This window comes from Chiroxiphia lanceolata, chromosome 33, assembly GCF_009829145.1.
Source record: "Chiroxiphia lanceolata isolate bChiLan1 chromosome 33, bChiLan1.pri, whole genome shotgun sequence".
Classification (NCBI taxonomy): Eukaryota; Metazoa; Chordata; class Aves; order Passeriformes; family Pipridae; genus Chiroxiphia; species Chiroxiphia lanceolata.
This window is the reverse complement of record NC_045669.1, coordinates 522492-544373: the sequence shown is the minus strand read 5'-3', so window position 1 is coordinate 544373 and position 21882 is coordinate 522492. Positions and strand designations below refer to the sequence as shown.

General features: G+C 59.9%; 3 protein-coding genes across 10 annotated transcripts in view; 2 read left to right on the top strand and 1 right to left on the bottom strand.

Annotated features, from left to right (window-relative positions):
• Positions 1–21882, top strand: part of LOC116779940 (estradiol 17-beta-dehydrogenase 8-like) — a 120418-nt gene that overhangs the window by 59765 nt on the left and 38771 nt on the right. The window lies entirely within an intron of this gene.
• Positions 59–9656, bottom strand: LOC116779938 (antigen peptide transporter 1-like). Of its 5 annotated transcripts, none has more exons than XM_032674465.1 (11): positions 9390–9575; positions 9132–9357; positions 7987–8089; positions 7564–7909; positions 6714–6911; positions 5873–6001; positions 5044–5250; positions 3240–3413; positions 2374–2542; positions 1524–1660; positions 59–809 (listed from the first exon to the last, which is right to left on the bottom strand). In XM_032674465.1, the coding sequence occupies exons 2-11, from the start codon at positions 9226–9228 to the stop codon at positions 534–536; spliced, it is 1836 nt and encodes a 611-aa protein (XP_032530356.1). In that variant the 5' UTR covers positions 9229–9357; positions 9390–9575; the 3' UTR covers positions 59–533. The 5 variants fall into 5 exon arrangements, with proteins under 5 accessions (XP_032530356.1, XP_032530355.1, XP_032530354.1 ...); XM_032674464.1 differs by having other exon boundaries at positions 9132–9362; positions 9395–9575; XM_032674463.1 differs by having other exon boundaries at positions 9132–9368; positions 9401–9575.
• Positions 9878–17521, top strand: LOC116779937 (antigen peptide transporter 2-like). Of its 4 annotated transcripts, none has more exons than XM_032674458.1 (12): positions 9878–9948; positions 10270–10862; positions 11687–11795; positions 11873–12003; positions 12547–12752; positions 13992–14189; positions 14644–14772; positions 14852–15040; positions 15258–15431; positions 15844–16003; positions 16234–16361; positions 16941–17521. In XM_032674458.1, the coding sequence occupies exons 2-12, from the start codon at positions 10340–10342 to the stop codon at positions 17166–17168; spliced, it is 2175 nt and encodes a 724-aa protein (XP_032530349.1). In that variant the 5' UTR covers positions 9878–9948; positions 10270–10339; the 3' UTR covers positions 17169–17521. The 4 variants fall into 4 exon arrangements, with proteins under 4 accessions (XP_032530349.1, XP_032530350.1, XP_032530348.1 ...); XM_032674459.1 differs by having other exon boundaries at positions 9897–9944; XM_032674457.1 differs by having other exon boundaries at positions 9902–9979.

Here is a 21882-nt window from a genome sequence, read left to right as displayed (position 1 = left end):
GCCCTCCTCCAGCTGCGTTTATTGATTGATCCATCGATTTATTGATTTGGTTATTTATTGACTGATTTCACACTTGGTCACTGTCACAGGCCTGGCCCCGCGGTCCCCTGCCCCACCCCGGGGTCCTCATGTCTGTGTCACCAGTGTCCCCATCCCTGTCCCCGGAGTTCCCACTGTTCCCATCCCAGCCCCAGGTGTCCTCATGTCACCTCTTAGTGTCCCCATCCCTGTCCCCACTGTCCCCAACTCATCTCTGTGTCCCCAGCCAGCCCTTGGTGTCCCCAGTGTCCCCATCCCACCTCAATGTCACCATCCCTGTCCCTGGTGGTCCCATCTCTGTCCCCTGTGTCCCCACCCCTAATCTCACTGTCCCTATGCCACCTCAGTGTCCCAAACCTATCTGCAGTATCTCCCTCCCTGTCCCCCATGTCCCCATCCTCGTCCCTGATGTCCCCATCCCCAGTGTCACCATCCCCAGTGTCCTCAGCCCAGCTCCTGGTGTCCCCATCCCTAATCCGTGTCCCTGTTTCACCTCAGTGTCCCCCACCCTTACTGTCCCCAGTGTCCCCCTCCCCATCCCCAGTGTCCTCAGTGTCCCCCCCCCCTTCCCAGGTGTCCCTGCTGTCCCCTGCTGTCTCCCAGGGGGGTGTCCCCAGCTCCCCAGGGCTGCCCAGCTCCTGCAGCCGCCCCCCCTCCAGCAGGGCCACCCTGGGTGCCCGCCGGGCTAGGGCCACCTGCCCTGTCACCAGCAGCACCGCCGGCCCCTCCCCGGCCCCGAGGCCACCAGGACCCAGAAGCTCCTGCTCCACCTGTGGGGACACGGAGGGGTCAGGGGACAGGGAGACACGGGGGACACGGGGGGAACCCAGGGACACTGGGGGGACCCTGGGGTGGGGGGAGACATGGTGGTGTCAGGGGACCCCTTGGTGGGGGGACGGGGGGACACAAGTGGGGATCTAGGGAGTGGGGACACAGGGATTGGGGTCATGGGGACACGGGGGTCACAGGGTGCAGGGACCCAGGGAATGTGGGGACATTGGGACACAGGAGACCTGGGGACATGGAAGCGAAAAGGGGGTACATGGGGATCCAGGGGACATGGGGACCAAGGACCCAGGGACGTGGGGACCAAGGTTATGGAAACACAGGGAGTGAGGACACAGGGGATGTAGGGACACAGGGACCGAGGAGACGTGGGGGATGTGGGGACCTGGGGGATGAGGGGACATGGCATCCAAGGGACATGGGGACCCATAGGATGCCGGGATTTGGGACCCAGGGGATATGGGGGACTTGGCGACATGAGGATCCAGGGGACATGGGAGCGGGTCCCAGGGGATGTGGTGACCCAGGGGACCCCAGGGGACATGAGGGGCAGTGACCAAGGAGACACGGGGACTGGGGACCTGGAGGACACAGGGACCCAGGGACATGGGGGATGGGGACCCAAGGGACATGGGGACCCAGAGAATGGGGCCATGGGGCCAGGGGACGCGGGGACCAGGGCCAGTGCTGTGACCCACCTGGCGCCGGGTCACGGGGTCGAGCGCCCGCGTGGGCTCGTCCAGCACCAGCAGCCGGGGGGTCCTGAGCAGGGCCCGGGCCAGCGCCACCCCCTGCGCCTGCCCCCCTGAGAGCTGCATCCCCCGCGGGCCCACCTCTGGGGACAGAGGGGACACCGTGGGGACACCACAGAGACACACTGGGGACACACTGGGGGCACACTGGGGAGCTGCACCCACTGTGCACCCACCTCTGGGGACAGTAAGGGGACAGGGAGGGGACAGCGAGGAGACACCATGGGGGCACCGTGGGGGTGGTACGTGGAGACTATGGGTATGATGAGGGGACGTTATGAGGACACAGTGGGGACACCACAGGGATACATTAGGGACACTATGGGGACATGTTGGGTAGATGCTGGGGACACACTGTGGGGATCACCACCCCCCCTCCTCACTTCTGGGGACAGAGGAGAAACTGTGGGGACACCATGGCAACACCATAAGGACACCATGGGGAGATACTGGGGACGTGTTGGGGAGCTGCACTCCCTGCATTCCTAGTTCTGGGAAGACAGGAGGGACAGTGAGGGGACAGTGAGGAGGCAGAGAGGGGACACCATAGGGACACAGTGGGGATACTATGGGGACACTACAAGGACACTCTGGGGATGGTGAGGGGACACCATGGGGACAGTAAGGGAACAGGGAGGGGACAGAGTGGGACATGGTGGGGAGGCTGTGGGGACATTACAGGGACGCCTTGGGGATGGTGAGAGGACATTATGGGGACACACTGGGGACACCTTTGGGACACACTGGGGACACTACAGGGACATGGCAGGGACACCAGGGGGACACGTTGTCTTACCTGTGTTGTAGCCATGTGGCAGCCGTGTGGCCCAAGTGTGCACCCCCACCCGCTGTGCCGCCGCTGTCACCTGTGTCACCTGCATCCCCTCCCTGTGTCCCCAACCCAGCGTGATGTTGGCACTGAGGGAGCGGGACAGGAGGGACGGAGACTGCGGGACACCGGCCACCTGCAGGGACAGGGGACACAGGGGGACACAAAGACATGGAGGTATATGGGGGGACATGATGGTATATGGGGGGACATGGGGACATTAGGACAGGGGGGACACAGTGGCAGGAACAAGGAGGGAACACCTGGGGACACGGGGCGCTGGGAGGGCCATGGTGGGGCTGGCTGGTGACATGCGGGTGGCCATGGGGATCTGTTGGGGACACAGTGGTGACCCAGGGGTGGCAGCAGAGGACACCAGGTAACCCAGGGGTGGCAGTGGGGACCCATGAGGGGTACAGGGTGACATGGTGGTGACCATGGTGGACCACTGGTGACACAGGGGTGGCACTGGAGGAGTCACTGGTGAGCCTGGGGTGGCAGTGGGGACTTGTTGGGAACCCATTGGAGACCTGGGGGTGGCCATGGGGACCCGTTGGTGACCCATCGATGACCCGGGGTGGCCCAGGGGACATGCGGGTGACCCAGGGGTGGCAGCGGGAACCTGCTGGGGACCCAGGGGTGACCCGGGCGTAGCACTGCGGATCTGGGGTGACTCAGGGGTGGCCTAGGGTGTCACCTTGTCACTGCAAGGCAGGACCTGCACAGGGTGGGTCAGAGGGTGTTTGATGACAGGGACTGGCAGTGGGGAGCCGGGGTGACTCAGGGGTGGCAGTGGGGCTGTGCGGGTGGCCACAGTGACCCGGGGGTGTCACCTGTCGCCGCAGGGCGGGGTCCGCGCGGGGGCTCAGGGGGGTCCCGTCCAGCAGCACCACCCCGCCCGCCAGGGGGCGCAGTCCCAGCGCCGCCGCCGCCAGGGAGCTCTTCCCGCCGCCAGGGGGCGCCAGCACTGCCAGGAACTCCCCTGGAGCCAGAGACAGAGACACCCCCTGGCGGCGGGAGAGGGGATGGGATCGCACCGGGAATGGGAACAGCGGGAATGGGAACAGCGGGAATGGGAACAGCGGGAACGGGAACAGCGGGAGAGGGGATGGGATCGCACCGGGAACGGGAACAGCGGGAATGGGAACAGCGGGAGAGGGGATGGGATCGCACTGGGAATGGGAACAGCGGGAATGGGAACAGCAGGAGAGGGGATGGGATCGCACCGGGAATGGGAACAGTGGGAATGGTGGGAGAGGGGATTGGGGATCACACCGGGAATGGGAACAGCGGGAATGGTGGGAGAGGGGATGGGATTGCACCGGGAATGGGAACAGCGGGAATGGGAAGAGCGGGAGAGGGGATTGGGGATCGCACCGGGAATGGGAACAGCGGGAATGGTGGGAGAGGGGATTGGGGATCGCACCGGGAACGGGAACAGCGGGAACGGGAACAGCGGGAATGGAAACAGCGGGAGAGGGGATGGGATTGCACCGGGAATGGGAACAGCGGGAATGGTGGGAGAGGGGATTGGGGATCACACCGGGAATGGGAACAGCGGAAATGGTGGGAGAGGGGATGGGATCGCACCGGGAATGGGAACAGCGGGAATGGGAACAGCGGGAGAGGGGATTGGGGATCGCACCGGGAACGGGAACAGCGGGAACGGGAACAGCGGGAATGGAAACAGCGGGAGAGGGGATGGGATTGCACCGGGAATGGGAACAGCGGGAATGGGAACAGCGGGAGAGGGGATGGGATTGCACCGGGAATGGGAACAGTGGGAATGGGAACAGCGGGAATGGGAACAGCGGGAGAGGGGATGGAATCGCACTGGGAATGGGAACAGAGGGAATGGGAACAGTGGGAGAGGGGATGGGATTGCACTGGGAACGGGAACAGCGGGAATGGGAACAGCGGCAGAGGGGACTGGGATCGCGCTGGGAATGGGAACAGCGGGAATGGGAACAGCGGGAGAGGGGACTGGGATTGCACTGGGAATGGGATCACATCGGGAGCAACGGGAACAACGGGAACAACGGGAGAGGGGATTGGGGATCGCTCCGGGAATGGGATCACACTGGGGGCAACAGGAACAATGGGAGAGGGCACTGGGGATCGCACTGGGAATGGGATCACACCGGGAAAAACGGGAGAGGGGACTGAAGATCGCACCAGGAATGGGATCATAGCAGGAAGAGGGATGGCAATGGGAAAGGGGATTGCAACGGGAATGCGATCGCACTGGGAATAGGGATTGCACCAGGAGAGGGGATCACACTTGGAATGGAGATAGCACCAGGGATCACACCAGCACTTCCATGTGAACCCTGTCCCCGTGTCCCCACCCTGTAGCCATGTCCCCCCACATCGCCCCATATCCCCACTGTGTCCCCCCTATCCTCATCGTGTCCCCATGTCCCCCCACAACTTCCAATCTCCTCCATGTCCCCCCACATCCCCACACAGCCCCCATGTCCCTATGTCCCATCTGTGTCCCCTCATATCTTCCCCTGTCCCCCCATGTACCTCATCTCCCCCACCTCCTCTCTATGTCCCATGGACCCCATTTCCCCATTTCCTCAATATCTCTGTGTCCCCTCCTGTCCCCCCATGTCCCCCATGCCCCCCTGTCACCTTGAGGACGGGCTCGGACCGCCCGGGGTAGGTCACGTAGACGTCCTTGAGACACAGGCCTGGAGTCCTGGAGGCCTCATGGCCCCGGGGGGTGACAGGTGACAGTGTCCCCACAGGTGCCACCCACTTGGCCTTGTCCAGCAGCTCCAGGAGCGTCTCGGAGGAGCCGACAGCCTTGGCCAGGACTGGGAGGTACAACAGCAGGGCCTGGGGACACAGGGACACTGGTGGATTTGTGGACATGGGGACATGGGCATGGGGACAGGGAGGGACACAGCCAGGAAGGCATAGGGACATGGCAGGAATTGGGGAAATGGAGGGGACACGGCAGGGTGGACATTGGGGACTTGGGGGGGGCATGGCTGGAACAGGCATTGGGACATGGATGGGGACAGGGGGACCTGGTAGGGACATGGCAGGTGCACACTGAGACACAGTGAGGGGACATGGGGAGGTTTTGAGGACACGGAGGGGACACAATAGGGTTGGGGTGGGGACAGAGGGGACAGGGATTGGGACATGACCAAGAGAACACGGGGACATGGGGACACAGCTGGGAAGATGTGGGGACACGGGGACATGGTGCGAGGACATGGGAGGACACAGTGACATGGGGAATGGGGCTGGTGACAGGACAGGGACATGCTGGGGACATACCAGGGACACACTGGGGATAGGTTGGGGACAGAATGGGGATACATTGGAGACAAGTAGGGAAAACATTGGGGATGGGTTGGGGACACAGGAGGGACAGGTTGGGGACACACTGGGAATAGGCTGGGGACACAGTGGGAATAGGCTGGGGACACAGTGGGGACATGCTCCTCACATCCACAGCCCGGGTGAAGTTCAGATGGCACATGAGGATGGTGACCAGCTCCCCAGGGGTGATGGTCCCCGCAGCCACCAAGCGTCCCCCCCCAAGGAGCAGCCCCAGCTTCATGACCAGCGTCGGGAACTGGGGACATGGGGACACAGGGTCACATGGGGTCACCCCAGCCCCATGTCACCGTGTCCCCCAGTCCCATGCCACCATGTCCCTGTGTTCCCAGCTCCCTGTCACCACATCTCCCACCCCTGTGCCACCCATCCCTGTGTCCCCATGTCCCCTGTCTCCATACCCTCTATCCCCATAACCGCATGTCCTCATGTCCCCCAGCCCCCTGGCACTTCAATCCCATGTCCCCTGTCCCCCAGTCACCCTGTCCCCGTGTCCCTCAGCCCCCTGCCACCACGTCCACCAGCCCTGTGCCACCTTTCCCTGTGTTCCCTGTCCCCATGTCCCCATCCCCATGCCACCACATCCAATGTCCCCTAGCTCCCTGCTGCCACGTCCCCCTGTCCCCTATTAAAATGCCACCCTGTCCCCATGTCCCCCAGCCCTGTGCCACCCATCTGCATGTCCCCTATCTCTGGATCACCATGTCCGCATGTCCTCTGGCCCTTTGCCAACACACCCAACATCCCCATCCCCATGTCCCCACGCCCCATGTCCCTGGGCCCCCTGCCACCCTGTCCTCACCCCTATCCACCCTCACCCCCATTTCCCCCATTCCTGTGTCCCCCATCCCCATGTCCCCATACCCCTGCCACCATGTCCTCCGTTTCCATACCACTGTTCCTCATTCCCCTGTGCCCCCCATCCCTGTGTCCCCCCAGTGTCCCCGTACCCCACTGGCCCAGCGCCCGGCCCCGTAGGCCAGGGCCTCCCCACACTCCAGCTGGTGGCTGTGGCTGAGGCGCTGCTGGACACGTGCGGTCACTCCGGCCTCGTGTCCAAAGGCCCGGACAGTCCTCAGGGCCCCCAGTGACTCCACAGCCACCGCGGTGGCATCAGCCAGCGCTGCCCGCGCCCGCCGCGCCAGGTCCTGGGGACACACAGGACAGGGGGTCACCACAGGGTTGGAGGGCACAGAGGGTGGACAGGGTGGGGACAGGGAGGGGACAGAGGAGTCACCACAGAGTCATGGGGGGTTACATAAAGCACACTGGGGTTACACCAGCGTCACTGCAGGGTCACTGCATGGGATCATGGGAGGACACAGAGGGAACAGGGGGTCATCCTGGAGACAGGGAGGTCACCTCGAGGTCACCATGCAGATGGGGAGACAGGGAGGGCACAGGGGACAGAAGAAGGTGACAGTGGGCATTGGGAGGTGACAACAGGCACCAGGAGGGGACAGGAGGGACTTGGACACGACCCAGGGAGATGACAAGGGGCCTTGGGAGGTGCCATGGGGTACAGGGAGGTGACCAGGGGTGCAGAGAGGGGACAAGGGGCCCAGGGAGGTGACATGGGCTGTAGGGAGGTGACAAGGGGCCCAGAAGAGTGACCAGGGTGCAGGGACAAAGGTACAGGTTACAAAAGGAAGTGACAAGAGGCCCAGGGAAGTAATGAGGAGTCTGGAGGGGCCCAGGGAGAGGACAAGGGGTGCAGGGAGGTGACACTCGGGACACAGATGTGACAAGGGGCCAAGGGAGCTGACAAGGGACTCGCAGTCCCTGTGTCCCTCTCGGTACCTGCTGGATGCCTGCGATGGCACGTGGCAGCAGCAGGAGGAGGGGCAGCACCAGGAGGGTGACCAGGGCCAGCAGCGGGGCCAGTGAGGCCATCACGGCGAGCAGGGCCCCGGCCCGGGCCAGCGCCCACAGCGCTGGGACCACTGCGTCGGCCAGTGCCGCGTGCGCCGCCTCCGCGTCCCCCGTCACCCGCGCGGCCACCGCACCCGGCGTGTCCCCCAGGCTGCCCCCCGGGCCGGGCACGTCCCCCCGCAGCACCGCGGCCACCGCGCCGCACTGGAGCCGCGCCCGTGCCCGCGTCAGCGCCACGGCCGCCGTGCTGTCACAGACCAGCTCGGTGAGGGCACTGCGGGGACAGCGGGGTCAGGGGGCACCGCGGGGCATCGCCACCTCGGGGTGTCCCCCGGCCCTGCAGTCACCCACCTGCCGAGCCCCAGCACCACCAAGGGCCACATGGCCGCCGACGTGTCCTCCTGTGTCACCTGGTCAGCGATGTGGCCCGTGAAGTATGGGCCCGCCACCTCGCCTGTGGGGACACCCCGACAGTGGGTGGGGAGCCTGTGACTTGGGGGCTGAGTCCCAAGAAGTGGGTACTGACCACTCTCAAAATTGGGGGTTGAGCTCTGAAATTGGGTCCTGACCCCCTCCACTGCGGGCTAAGACCCCAAACTTGGGGGTTGAACTTCCAAAATTAGGTCCAGAGAACCCAAAGTTGCGTGTTGACCCCTGAAAATTGGGTGCTGACCCTCCAAACTGGGTCCTGACTCCCTAAACTTGGGTGTGGGGCCCTGCAAAATTGGGTGTTGAGCCCCAAAATTGAGTGCTGATTCCCTCGATATTGGGTCCTGGCCCCTAAAATTGGTTGATTGGCCCACCAGATTTGCACCTGACCCCACACAACTGAACCCAAAATTGGGTCCTGACCCCCCAAAATTACGTGCTGATCCCCCACGTTGGGTAATGGCCCCCAAATTGGGTCCTGCACACCTAAAATTGGGTGTGTATCCCTGAAAATTGGATGTTGAGCCCTGAAATTGGGTCCTGATGCCCCTAAATTGAGTGGTGACTCCCTAGTGGATCTGCACCGCAAAATGGGCTGTGGACCCCTGAAAAGTGGGTGTTGAACCACTAAATTGGGTCTGACTTTTAAAGTTGGGTGTCACCCCCCAAACTGGGTCTTGACCCTTGAAAATTTGGTCCCGACCTGCCAAAATTGTCTCCAAAATGGGTCCTGACCAGCCAAAAATGTGTTCCAACTGCCCAAATTAGTTTCTGGTCTCCCAAAATCGGGTCCTGCCTCCCCAAAATTGGGTCCCAACCCCTCAAATCAGGCCCTGTCACCCCCCAGAGGGGTCCTGCCCCCCCACATATTGGGTCCTGACCCACCAAATTGAATCTCAACCCCGGAATTGGGTTCTGACCCCTCAAACTGGGTCCTGCTCCCCCAGATCGGGTCCTGCCCCCCCCCCAGTCGGCTCCTTCCTTCCCCCAGTCGGGCCCTGCCCCCCCAGATTGGGCCCTGACCCCCAAATCGGGTCCTGCCCCCCCGAATCGGGGTCCCCCCGTACCGAGGGCCGAGGCCACCATCAGCACCCCCACCAGCGCCCACTGCCCGCACTCGGGGCGCAGCAGGGCCAGGAGCCGGCGGATGGCGGGGGACAACATCGGGGGGCGGGGGGCGCGGAGTGGCCCCGGTCTGGTCCCAGTGGGTCCTGATTCTGCTTTCAGTGGGTCCCGGTGAGTCCCAGTGGCTCCCGGTGGCTCCCGGTGGGTCCTGGTTCTGCTCCCGGTGGCTCCCGGTTCTGATCCCTGTGGCTCCCAGTGGCCCCCGGTTCTGGTCCCTGTGTCTCCCGGTGGGTCCCGGTTCTGCTCCCGGTGGGTCCCAGAGGGTCCCTGGGGGTCCCCGTTCTGCTCCCGGCAGGTCCCAGTCGTAGTTCCGGCGTATCCCGACGTGTCCCGGTGTGTCCCGGTGTATCCCGGTGTCCCAGTCCGCCCCAGCCCGTCTCAAGCCCCTCTCAAGCCCCTCCCAATCCCCCCGGTCCCCCCGGTCCTTTCCCGGCAGCCGCCGCCGTTTCCCGGAAAGCCGAAGGCGCGCGGGGTGGGGGCGGGGTCAGCGGAGACTCCGCCCTGGGAATCCCCGGGAACCCCAGCTTGGCCCCGCCCACAGCTCGCGATGGCGGCGCTGACTGGTTAATGGTCTCGTTACGTCATCGGTTACCGGGCAGAGGGAGCCGGAGCAGGTTGTGAAGAGGAGGGGGAGGGGGCAAAAAGAGGGCGGGCTCTGGGCGGGGCCGGGGCGGGGCAGGGGCGGGAGGAGGCGTGGTCTCGGAAGAAATTTTAGCGGAGAGTTCTGCGGGGCTGAACTGGAAGCACTGGTGTGGATTGGTGAGCTGAGCGGTCTGTACTGGGAGCACTGATGAGCTGAGGGGGCCATACTGGGAGCACTGGTGTGGACTGGTCAGCTGAGGGGGCCATACTGGGAGCGCTGGTGTGGACTGGGGAGCTGAGGGGGCCGTACTGGGAGCAGTGGTGTGGACTGGGGAGTGCCCTAGTCTGTAGTGGGAGCACTGGTGTGGACTGATGAGCACCCCAGTCTGAACTGGGAGCACTGGTGTGGACTGGTGAGCTCAGGGGGCTGGACTGGGAGCACTGGTGTGGACTGGTGAGCCCCCAAATCCTAACTGGTGTTAACTGGTGAGTTCATAGGCTGCTGAAGCCCAGCGCAGGAGCTGCACTGGGAGCCGTACTGGGAGCACTGGTCGGTGCCAGTTCCACCATGGCACTTCCGCCCGCCGCGCTGCTCCCTGGGGTGCTGCTGGTGGCTGACGCGCTGGCACTGGCGTTACTGGGGCCGCTGGTGCCGGCCCTGGCGCCCATGGGGGTGGCGGGCGTGTGGCTCGAGGCCGCCCTGCGCCTGCCCTTCCTGGCCACGGCCCCCCGGCTCCTGACCCCGCACCGGCCCCCCGGAGCCACCGCAGCGGCCGTCACCACCGCCGCCACCCCCGCGGCCTTCGGAACCCTCCGGAGCCTCCTGGGGCCGCCCGGGGCTGGGCCGGGGCTCTTGGCGGCCGCGGTGCCCGCCTGGCTCGGGGTCACCCACGCGGCCACTGCGCTGGCCCTGCTGGCCTGGGCCACGCCCCTGATGCCCAGAAGCATCCCCGAGGCCTCCCCCGGTGTCCCCAAGACCCCCGGCGGTGTCCCCAAGGCTCCTGCTGCCTTCCGGAGGGTCCTGGCGCTGGCCTGGTCTGAGTGGAAAGTCCTTGGAGCCGCCTTCCTTTGCCTCATGCTGGCGGCCACTGGTGGGTGACAGTGCGGGGAGGGTGAGGGCACGCGGGGACAGCCACTGACCCCCCATTCATTGAGCCTTGCAGCCCCGAACTGGGGGCTGACTCCCTCCAGACTGGACAGGGACCACCCGAAAGTTGGGTGTGGAGCCCCTAAATTTGATGTTAAATGCCCAGATTTGGAGCTGACTCCCTAAATTGAGTGGTGACCACTCCAAACTTGGGTGTTGAACCTCCAAACTGGGAGCTGACCCCCCCCAAATTGGGAGCTGATCCCCCAAACTGGGTGCTCACCACCCCAAAATTGGGAGCTGGCCCCCAAAAATTGGATCCTGGACCTCCAAACTTGGCTGTTCATTGCCCTAAATTGGCTGCTGAGCCCTATAACTGGGTGCTGACCATCCCCAAGTTGGGTGCTGAGCCCCTACATTGGGAGTTGACCACCCAAAAATTGGGCAGTGATGCCCCCATAATTGGGTGCTGACTACCCAAAAATTGGGTCCTGACCAAGCAAACTTGGGTGTTAACCCCCACAAAGTTGGGTGTTGACCCTCAAACTTAGGTTCTGATGCCCAAAAATGGGTGTTGACCCCCAAGAAATTGGGTCCTGACCCCTAAAATTGGGTGCTAAACCCCCAAAATTAGGTGTCAAACCCCCAAATCTGGTCTCAAATCCCTACACTGGGCACTGACACCACAAAATTGAGTCCTGATCCCTTGAAATTGTCTCCCGCTGCCACCAAATCACATCTTGTTCCCTCAATCGAGTCCGGCCCCCACAATCGGGTCCCCCCATGCCAGCGGTGGTGCCGCAGTGACACGGTCCTGGTGACACCCAGGGGAGACGGCGGGGCCGTATGTCACCGGGAAGGTGCTGGATGCCATCAGGAACAGGGATGGACTCACCGCTGGAGCTATCGGAATGGTGGTGGCCGCCGAAGCAGCCAGGTGGGTCATGGCATTCCCGGTGTCCATGCCCGTGTCCCCATGGCCCCAGCGTCCCCAATGTCACCGTGTCCCCCCAGTGTCCTGTTCTCTGGGTGCCGTGGGTGGCTCTTCCTGCTGGCGGCAGCGCGTCTCCGGCAGAGCTTGCGCCTCCAGCTCTTCTCCCACCTGGTGCAGCAGGACCTGGATTTCTTCCAGGGAATGCCGGCAGGTAATGGGACCTGTCCCATCCCACCATCCCATGACTCCAGTCCCCATCCCACCATTCCATCCTTTCCCCATCGTCCTGTTATCCTAGTTCCCATCCCATCCTACCCCACCCATCCATTATCCCATCCCACCATCCCATTCCTCTCATTCCCATTCTTACTATCCCATCCCTTTCTATCCTATCCCATTTTCCCAGTCTCATTCTACCATCCTCTCCGAATCCCACTATCCTATCCCACTGCCCTGTCCTCATTCTCATTCCCATCCCGCCATCCCATCCCCACTGTCCCATCCCTATCAGTCCATTCCCACCATTCCCGTTGCCACCATCCCCTTTCCCATCATCCTGTCCTCCCAGTCCCCATCCCATCCTGTCCCCCCCATTATCCCATCTCAACGTCCCGTTCCATATCCTGACCTTCATCCTGTCATCCCGTCCCACCATCTCCATTCCTGCCATCCCATCCCAACTGTCCCATCCTGCCCTGCCATTCCCATCCCATGTCCGCCCCCCATGATCCCAACCTCCTTTCCTGCCCCGCAGCCGAGCTCTCGGCACGGTTTTCCACGGAGGTGCCGCTGGTGTCCATGGCAGTGCCAAGGGGAACCAACCTGCTGCTCCGCAGCCTGGGAATGGCGCTGGTGGTGGGGATGGCCATGGTGTGGCTGGCACCGGGGCTGGCACTGCTGGCACTGCTGGAGCTGCCCCTCGGAATCACCACCCGCCGCATCCACAGTGCCCGGAAACAGGTTGGGAATATGGGAGGGGAGGGGTGGGAAGGGGACACAGAGGTGGGATAATGGAGTGGGAATGGTGGGGGTGGGATGGAGAGCAGGGGAATGGGATGGTGGGGGTGGGAATGGTGGGATGGGATGGGATGGGATGGAAACCGGGTGTACGGGATGGGATGATGTGATGGGAATGCTGGGGATGGGGCAGGATGGAGTGATGGAGATGGGATGGAATGGAATGTGATGGGTTGGTGAAGATGGGATGGAGAGCAGGATCATGTGACAGGGGATGAGTTAGGATGGGATGGGATGGTGTGAATGCTGGAATGGGAACAGGATGGAATGGTGGGATGGGGACAGAGGGATGGGGTGGAATAGGATGAGATGGTGGGATGGGGTGTATATCAGGGGATGGACCAGTGGGGATAGGGTGGGGATAACAGGGAAGAGACTGCACAGAATTGGTGGATTTGGGAGTGGTGGGATGAGGCTATGGAGATGGACAGAATGGTGGGGTGGGATGGGATGGGATGGGATGGGGATGGTGGGTACGGGAATGCTGGGATGAGGACCAGGGTGATGGGATGATGGGATGGGATCAGGTGGGATGGAGACAGGATGGGACAGAGGGGACAGGACAGAGGGATGAGAAAAGAGATGGGATGGGAATGGAATGGAATGGAATGGAATGGAATGGAATGGAATGGAATGGAATGGGGGGATGGGATGGTGGAATGCATACTGGGAGGACTGGATGGTGGGATCGGGATGGTGTAGAAGAGACGGGATGGCACAGTTGGGATAGGAATGATGGGATGGGGATGGGATGGGGATGGGATGGGATGGGATGGGATGGGATGGGATGGGATGGGATGGGATGGGATGGGATGGGATGGGATGGGACAGGATGGAACAGGATGGGATGGTTGGATGGGGATCAGAGAGATGGGAGTGGGGAAGGTGACCAGAGGAATGGGATGTTGGGAATGTGAATGGGGGGGTGGGATGGGAGAGTGAGAATGGGGATTGTGAGATGGGGACTGGGAGATAGGATGAGATGGCAGGATGGGAAGTGGGAAGGATAGCATGATGGCATGGGAATGGTGGGGATGGGAGGGAGACCACAGGTGCGAGATGGTGGGAATGGAATTGTGAGTTTGCGATGGGTGTGATAGGATGGGAGTGCTGGGGACGGGATGTGGATGGTGGGCCAGAAGAGTAGTCTGGGAAAGCTGGGCACCCCTCGTGCCTCCGCAGGCACTGCAGCGATCCATGCTGGAAGCATCCGCCCGGACGGCCTCAGGGGTGCAGGAATCCGTCGCCGCCATCGAGACGATCCGGATCTTCTCGGCAGAGGAGGAGGAGGAGGAGCGGCACAGCCAGAACCTGGACAAGGAGCTGAGGCTGAAGGAGCGGATGGAGCTGGAGCTGGCAGGATTCACCCTTATCCATAGGGTCAGGGGGGCTGGGAATGGGAATGGCAACACCAGGAATGGGGACAATGGGATCAGGGATGAGGACACTGGGATGGGGGCACTAGGAGCAGGATGGGGACACCCAGGAAAGGGGACACAAGGAGCTGGGATGGGGACAGCAGGAATGGGAGTGGGAAGACCAGAATAGGGACACTGGGATCAGGGACAGGGACACCAGGAATGGGAATGCCAACACTAGAAGCAGGATGGGGACTCCAGGACGAGGGATGCGAACACCAGGATCAGGAATGGGGACACCAGGAAAGGAAGTGGGGAGACTGGGACAGGGATACCAAGAGCAGTTATGGAGACATTGGGAATGGGGACACCAGGACGAGGTTGGGGGCACCGAGACTGGGATGAGGACACCAGGGACAGGATGGGGACACCAGGAGTGGGAATGGGGACACCAGTATCCCTGTTCCCACCTACAGGTCCTCCGACTGGCCATCCGGGTCCTGGTGCTCTTCCGGAGCCACCAGCAGCTCTGTGATGGATCCATCACTCCTGGGGTCCTTGTCACCTTCCTGCTGTACCGGGACACGGTTGGCAGCCATGTCCAGGTGATCCCATGGAATCCATGTGTCCATCCATCCATCCCCATTTCCATCCATCCCGGTACCATCCCCTCCCCTTCCCCAGGTGCTGCTCATCGGCTTCAATGAATTCATGACCAACATGGCTGCTGGGCAGAAAATCTGGGAATACCTGGATCAGGAACCCACGAGGGACATTGGGGGGACACTGGAGCCCTCCAAGCTACGGGGCGACATCACCTTCCAGAGGGTCTGCTTCACATATCCTGGGCATCCGGAGCGCCCTGTGCTGAAGGTGGGTCTGGGGGGAGTGGGGATTCCCAGGTGTGGGAATTCCAATGTCATTCCGCAGGATGTGTCCTTCGAGGCAGATCCAGGGGAGGTTGTGCATTCCCAGGGATGGGATGGCGTCATCCTCTCCATCCTGCAGGATATGTCCTTCGAGGCGTATCCTGGGTAGGTGTGGATTCCCAGGGATGGGAATTCCAGCATCACCTGTCTCCATCCTGCAGGACGTGTCCTTCGAGGTGCGTTCCGGGGAGGTGACGGCACTGGCAGGGCCCAACGGGAGCGGGAAGAGCACAGCCGTGGCACTGCTGGAGCGGCTGCGGGATCCTGGGAGCGGGAAGGTGCTGCTGGATGGGATCCCACTGCAGGAATATGAACACCAGTACCTACACCGGCAGGTGGGGAAAGCAGGGAGACTGGGAACACCAGGAATGGGATGGAGACAATGGGACAGGCATGGGGGCTGAAGTGGAATTGGGACCTGGGAGACAGGGGTGGGGACATTGAGAAAAGGGATGGATACACCAGGGACAGGATGGAGACGCTGAGGTGGGATGGGGACAGTGGCAAATGGGATGGGGACACTGGGTACAAGGATGAGGACAGTAGGAACAAGGATGGGGACACCAGGCATAGGAATGGGGACAGTGGGAAATGGGAGGGGAACATCAAGGATGGGGTTGGGGATAGTGGGATTAGGGAGGGAGACAGTGGGGACAGTGATGGGGACACCAAGATTGGGATCGGGCCACAGAACAGGGATGGGGACACCAGGAGCTGAGATGGCTCACGGGCTCTGGGCTGGGGCAGGTGGTGCTGGTGGAGCAGGATCCTCTCCTGTTTTCTGGAACGATCCGTGAGAACGTTGTGCTGGGGCTGGAGCACTGTGAGGAGTTGGAGCTGCGGGAGGCGGCCACTGCTGCCGGAGCCATGGAGTTCATCCAGGGGCTGGAGCAAGGCTGGGACACTGGTGAGAACGGGGGGGGGCTCCCAGGGGAATCCTGGAACCAGGGGCTTCATCCCAGGGTTGGAGTGGGACTGGGACACCGGTGAGAGCTGGGAGCATGGGGGCACCCCTGAAATGGATCCTGCTGTTTTTGGGATACTCTGGCAGAGGTGGCTGAGCATGGGGGTGATTGGCAGGGGGATGTGGGGGACCCCAGGGGCGGGATCCCACTGATCTCATGGGATCCCCCACAGAGGTGGGGGAGCTCGGGGGGCGGTTGGCGGCGGGGGAGCGGTGTCGCCTGGCCCTGGCCCGGGCCCTGCTCCGGCGTCCGACCGTCCTCATCCTCGACGAGGCGCTGGATGATGGAGACGAGGGGGCGGTGAGTGGGGTGGCATGAGGGGGATTGGGTGGGACTGGGGTGAGATGGGCAATGGAGGGATGGGATGGCTGAGATGGGACTGGGGGGAGGGGATGGTGGGAATATGAGGTAGTGGGGTGGTGGTGAGAATGATGGGATGAAGACAAAGGAATTGGATGGGGTGGGGTAGGTCAACAAGGTAGGGAGTGGGAAGGTGGGAAGAGGCTGGGGAAATGGGATGAGATGGTGGGATGGGAATGGTGAGGATGGGATAAAAACCGGGCGGGTGGGATGGTAGCAAGTTGAGATGAATGGATGAAGAGATGTGATGGGGCTGGATGGGATGGTGTGGGAATGGTGGAGTTGGGAATGTTGGGATGAGGACAGAGAGATGGAATGGGATGGGATGGAGGGGTTGGGGTGGTGGGAATGGGGTGGGATGGGACAGTGTGGATGGGGACAATGGGGAGAGGACAGGAAAGTTGGAGTGGAGATGGGGGTGGGGAAGGGGTGGGGTGGGATGGCTTGGTTGGGGTGGGGTGGGATGGGATTGGGTGGGGCAGGGTTGGATGGGATGGGATCAGGGTTCTCTGGCCCCAGGCGCAGCGCTGGGTGCGCACTGGGCTCGCCCGGACTGTGCTGGTCGTCTCCCACCGGCCGCGGGTGCTGGAAGCGGCCGATCGCCTCGTGGTGCTGGAGCACGGGGCCGTGGTGGAGGCAGGAACGCCGGCGGAGCTGCGGGAATGCCACGGGGCCTACAGCCGCCTGCTCCAGGGCGGAGGTGGGACTGGGCGGCCTGACACCACGGGAGAGGGAGGCAGGGAATAAAGGGAAATTGGTGGCCCCATTCCTGGTGTTTGTGTCCCATCCCTGTCTCTAGTGTCCCCAGTCCCTGTGTCCTGTGAGTCCCTCATCCCCCATCCCCTGGATCCCCACTCCCTGTGTTCTTTTGATTCTCCTCCCCATTCCACCAGGGATGGGAAGCGGAGGGGGTATAGCGAGGGGCTTAATTTCCAGCTGGGCTTAAAACCACAACAGCGGGGACATGAGGGACACATGGTGGGCAAGGACACAGGGAACACAAGGACCAAAGTAAAACTTGTATGTTTAAGACAGTTTAATAATTGTAAATAAAGTAAAATGCAATAATAATGGTAAATTATAATAATAATGATAATAAAAAGAGAAAACAAAGTGATACACCACTTGCAGACTGATGCCAGACTCCTTTGCCCACACCCAGACAGCCCCCTTCCAGATACCTGCCCCCAGTTTGTATCCTGAGCATAATATTCCACGGTGTGGAATATCCCCTTGCTCAGTTCAGGTCCCCTGACCCAGCTGTGCTCCCTCTCAATTTCTTTTGTCAATCTCGTCACTGGCACAGCAGGAGACAAGGAAAAAAGAGTCCTTGACTCGGGATAAACACGACTTAGAAAAAAACCCAAACCATTGGTGTGTTATCAGCACCATTCTCATTCCAAATCCAAAACACAGCACTGGTGGGATGTCAGAGAAGGGGGTGGAGGAGTGCAGGATAAGGAGGTGCAGGAGGGTGCCACTGTTGAGGAATGGGGAGTTCAGGGGGGTCCTGGTACTGGGTGTCTTAGGCTAAAGACAGTGTGTGCTAGGAGGTGGGACCTCTGAGGGAATAGAAACCCCTCCCTCACAGACTTCTTGTAAATTTGAAAATATGAGATCTACAAGCAAGGCGTAGAAACAAAATGATGGTTTACTAAAAAGAGGGAACAAAACAGAACAAAAGCAACACCCACACAATAACAAAGAAAAATGTCACCCACATTTATTCTTCCCAGTTCTCACACAGTTTGTGCAGCACTGACTCCTCACAGCTGCCCTGCTTGGTGTGGCTACAACTGCACCGAAAGGGAACGTGCTACTCAGCTGGTTGAAAGCTTCTCTTACAGTGTTGTTGTTTGTTTAGTATATATTTAGATATATATATATATATATATATATATATTTAGTAAAGAACCCTACATTTTTGCCTGAAAGCCTCTTAATTTTAAAGCTATAATACTTTGGAGGGAGGGGATCTTCTTTCTATTCCAGGAAGGTTCCTGCCTTCTTTGACTGACATTTGTCTTTAAACCAAAACAAAATTTTGGTGCCCAAGTGAGGCATCGAGAGAAAAGTTGGAAAAAGAATAACAGTTCTTGGGTAATCCATTTCTGTATTGGATATAGAACCCTGTAGGCATCATGCTATTCAATTTATTTGTGTTTTTCTGGTACCTATTCATGCAGAAACATATGGGTTCATAGGCAGGTTTTTTGACCTGGGTCCTCAAACCAAGACAGCTGTGGCTATTGTTGATATCCTACATTGGATTCATGACACTGTGAATTCAATGCTGTAGGTCTTGTGTGGAATGTATTTTCAAGGTTGTCTTCCTGCCCTCGCCTAACCTGTTACCTCTGGGGGTTAGTGATAATTGGCATCAAGCCTTGGGGAGAAACGCAGGGGAACTTTTTTCCCAATTCTTCACCCATTTCCTATTCAGGTCTGCTACAACAGCTTTGGGGACGTTTAAATTCTCTCTAGATGCCAGAGATACCTTTCTCTTTGTGCTTTGTCTGCAAGCTTGTGTCATTATGGCCTATCTTATTTACAAAGCTTGGGAAGGATCCTTCGAGAACGTGTTCCACCCCAGGGGCAGAAAACTTTGAGTGGCACGGGTTGTGGGAGGACATGGGTAAGTTCTTGGAAAATTGCTCTTCTCCAACGCCATGGAAGTTCACCCTTGAACAACTCCAGGATCCCACAAAAGTAATGAGATCTGTGAGGGAGAGATGCCGTGACAGTTGCATGCGGGGCTTTGGCCACTGCCTACCAAAAGCTGCTCAGTCTGGTGCAGCACTTCCAGGGGGAAAAGGAAGAGAGTAAAACACCTGGCACTGTGGTGACTCAGGATGTAGCTAAACTAGGAGAACAGTCCAGGCCAACAGAAGTTGCCCCTATCCGAAAAAAAGGAAATATAAGACCAAATCAGTTCATCCGGTGGACGATGATGGGGAGGCAGCACCCTCACAGACAGCAGACCCAGAGCCAGAGAGCATCACTGAGTCCCTGTCCTTTGACAACCTCTGCAGTCTGCAGAAAGATGTTAACACCCGAGCGAGCCCATTTTGACCTGGTTGGTCCGAGTTTGGGACCTTAGGGATGAAGGCTTGCAATGTGATGGCACCGAAGCGAGGTTTTTGGGATCTCTGGCCCAGGATGTGGGCATTGAGCAGGTGTTTCTGAGGGAGTCAAAATCCCTTTCTCCCTGGGCACCACTTCTAACAAGTGTGAGAGAGAAGTTTGCTTACAGGGACAGCCTGCAGGAGCATCATCATAAAGTGGCCTGTAAGACCATGGAGGAAGGGATCCTATGCCTGAGGGAAATGGCACTGTTAGAGGTACTTTTTGGAAGGGACAGGCAACCCAATAGCGACCCCGACCGGGTCAGGTGCACATCACAGATGTGGTAGAGCCTTTCACGCCAGGGGCCATCCAGTCTCCTGGTGTCTACATATTCTGAGGGAAACTGAGAGACAGTGGACTCCGTAAAAAACTCAGAATGTATGGTGGCATGGTCCATACCCCACTACAGGCCCTTATCTCTACTGCAGGGACATTGGTTGAAAGTCTCGAGGCACTAAATGCAGAGGCAAAAGATGAACAGAAAAATCTCAGAGGAGAGATTAAGGAGAACAGTTTCCATGTGGCAGCAGTGCGAATCAGAGCCTCTGAGGTCAGAGCCAGATGACCTCCAGCTAGAGAAAGGGGACAGACCCCATGAACTGAGCTGTGGTCCTTCCTACTTGACCATGGGGAAGACAAGAGACAGTGGAACAGGAAACCTACCCGTGCCCTGGCAGCCCGAGGACAAGAACTGAAGGAGAGAGAAAAAAGGAAGTCAGTGAGAGTAAGTGCAGTGCCGGTTTCCTGTGGGCAAGGATCTGACCCGCCAGAAGGTACCTCCCAAGTGTATTCACAGGGAAAGAGCTGTGATGGCCATAACCAAGACCAGTGTTAGAGGGGCCCTGCCTCTAGCCAGGTAGAGGCACGGGACAACTGTGTCTATTGGACTGTGCGGATCCGATGGCCTGGCACATCAGACCCACAAGAACACAAGGCTCTGGCTGACACTGGTGCTCAGTGTACGTTAACGCCATCAGGACAGGTGGGACCAGAGACTATTTCCATTTCTGGGGTGACAGGAGGGTCTCAAGACAATGCTGGAAGCTGAAGTGAGCTTGATTGTGAGGGACTGGCAGAAACACCCCCTCATAACTGGCCCAGATGCCCCATTATCCTAGGCATTGACTACCTCTGGAGTGGGTACTTCAAAGACTCAAAAGGACATCGAAGGGCCTTGGGAATTGCTGCTGTGGAGACAGAAGGGATTAAGCAAATGAACACCTTGCCTGGACTGTCACAAAATCCTTCTGCTGGGGGACTCTTGAAGGTAGATGAACAGCAGGTGCCAGTTGCCACCTCGACAGTGCATCGCTGCCAGTACTGAACCAGTCGACACTCGGTGATCCCCATCCACAAGAGGATCCCTGAACTGGAGAGCTGAGGAGTGGTCAGCAAGACCCACTCACTCTTCAACAGCCCCATTTAGCCTGTGGGTAAGTCTGGTGGAGAATGGAGACTGACTGGACTATTGTGACTTGAATGAAGTCACCCCACCGCTGGGTGCTGCTGTGCTGGACATGCTGGAGCTTCCGTACAAACAGGAGTCCAAGGCAGCCGAGTGGTGCCACCACTGACATTGCAAACATGTTTTTCTCCATTCCTTTGGAAGCAGAGTGCTGGCCACAGTTTGCTTTCACCAGGAGGGGTGTACAGTACCCCCAGAACCGACTGCTCCAGGGGTGGAAACAAAGCCCCAGCATCAGCCATAGACTGATCCGGGCCGCACTAGAGAAGGGTGATGCTCCAGAACACCAGCAGTACCTCGATGACATCATCATACAGGGGAACATGTCAGCAGAAGTCTTTAGGAAAGGAGCCCCTGTGATGCCCTGGTGACCCCTGGGCCATCCTCACTGACATCCTAGACCCCACGGTTTGGAGCCCTGGGTGGGTTTGGGGGTACCCTGGGGGCATTGCCCCTCAGATCTCCCAACTGCCCCCCAGTGGGCCAGCACACCACTCATTTGACCCCATAAAACCTCCCAGTTTCCCACACTAGACATCCCAGTTGTCCATCCAGACCTTCCAGTTGCCTCCCAGTGGGCCACTACACACCCCAGTTCACAGAATCACAAGATCACTGAGGTTGGAAAATCCATCCAAGACCATTGAGTCCAACCTTGTGACCAACATCCCCCTTGTCACCAAGTGCCACATCCAGTTCCTTGAACACCTCCAGGGATGGGGACTCCATCACCTCCCTGGGCAGCCCCTTCCAATGCCTGACAATGCTTTCCATGGAAGTTTCTCCTGACATACAACCTGACCCTCCCCTGGCACAGCCTGAGGCCGTTCCCTCTCCTCCTGTCCCTTGTTCCCCAGGAGCAGAGCTCGA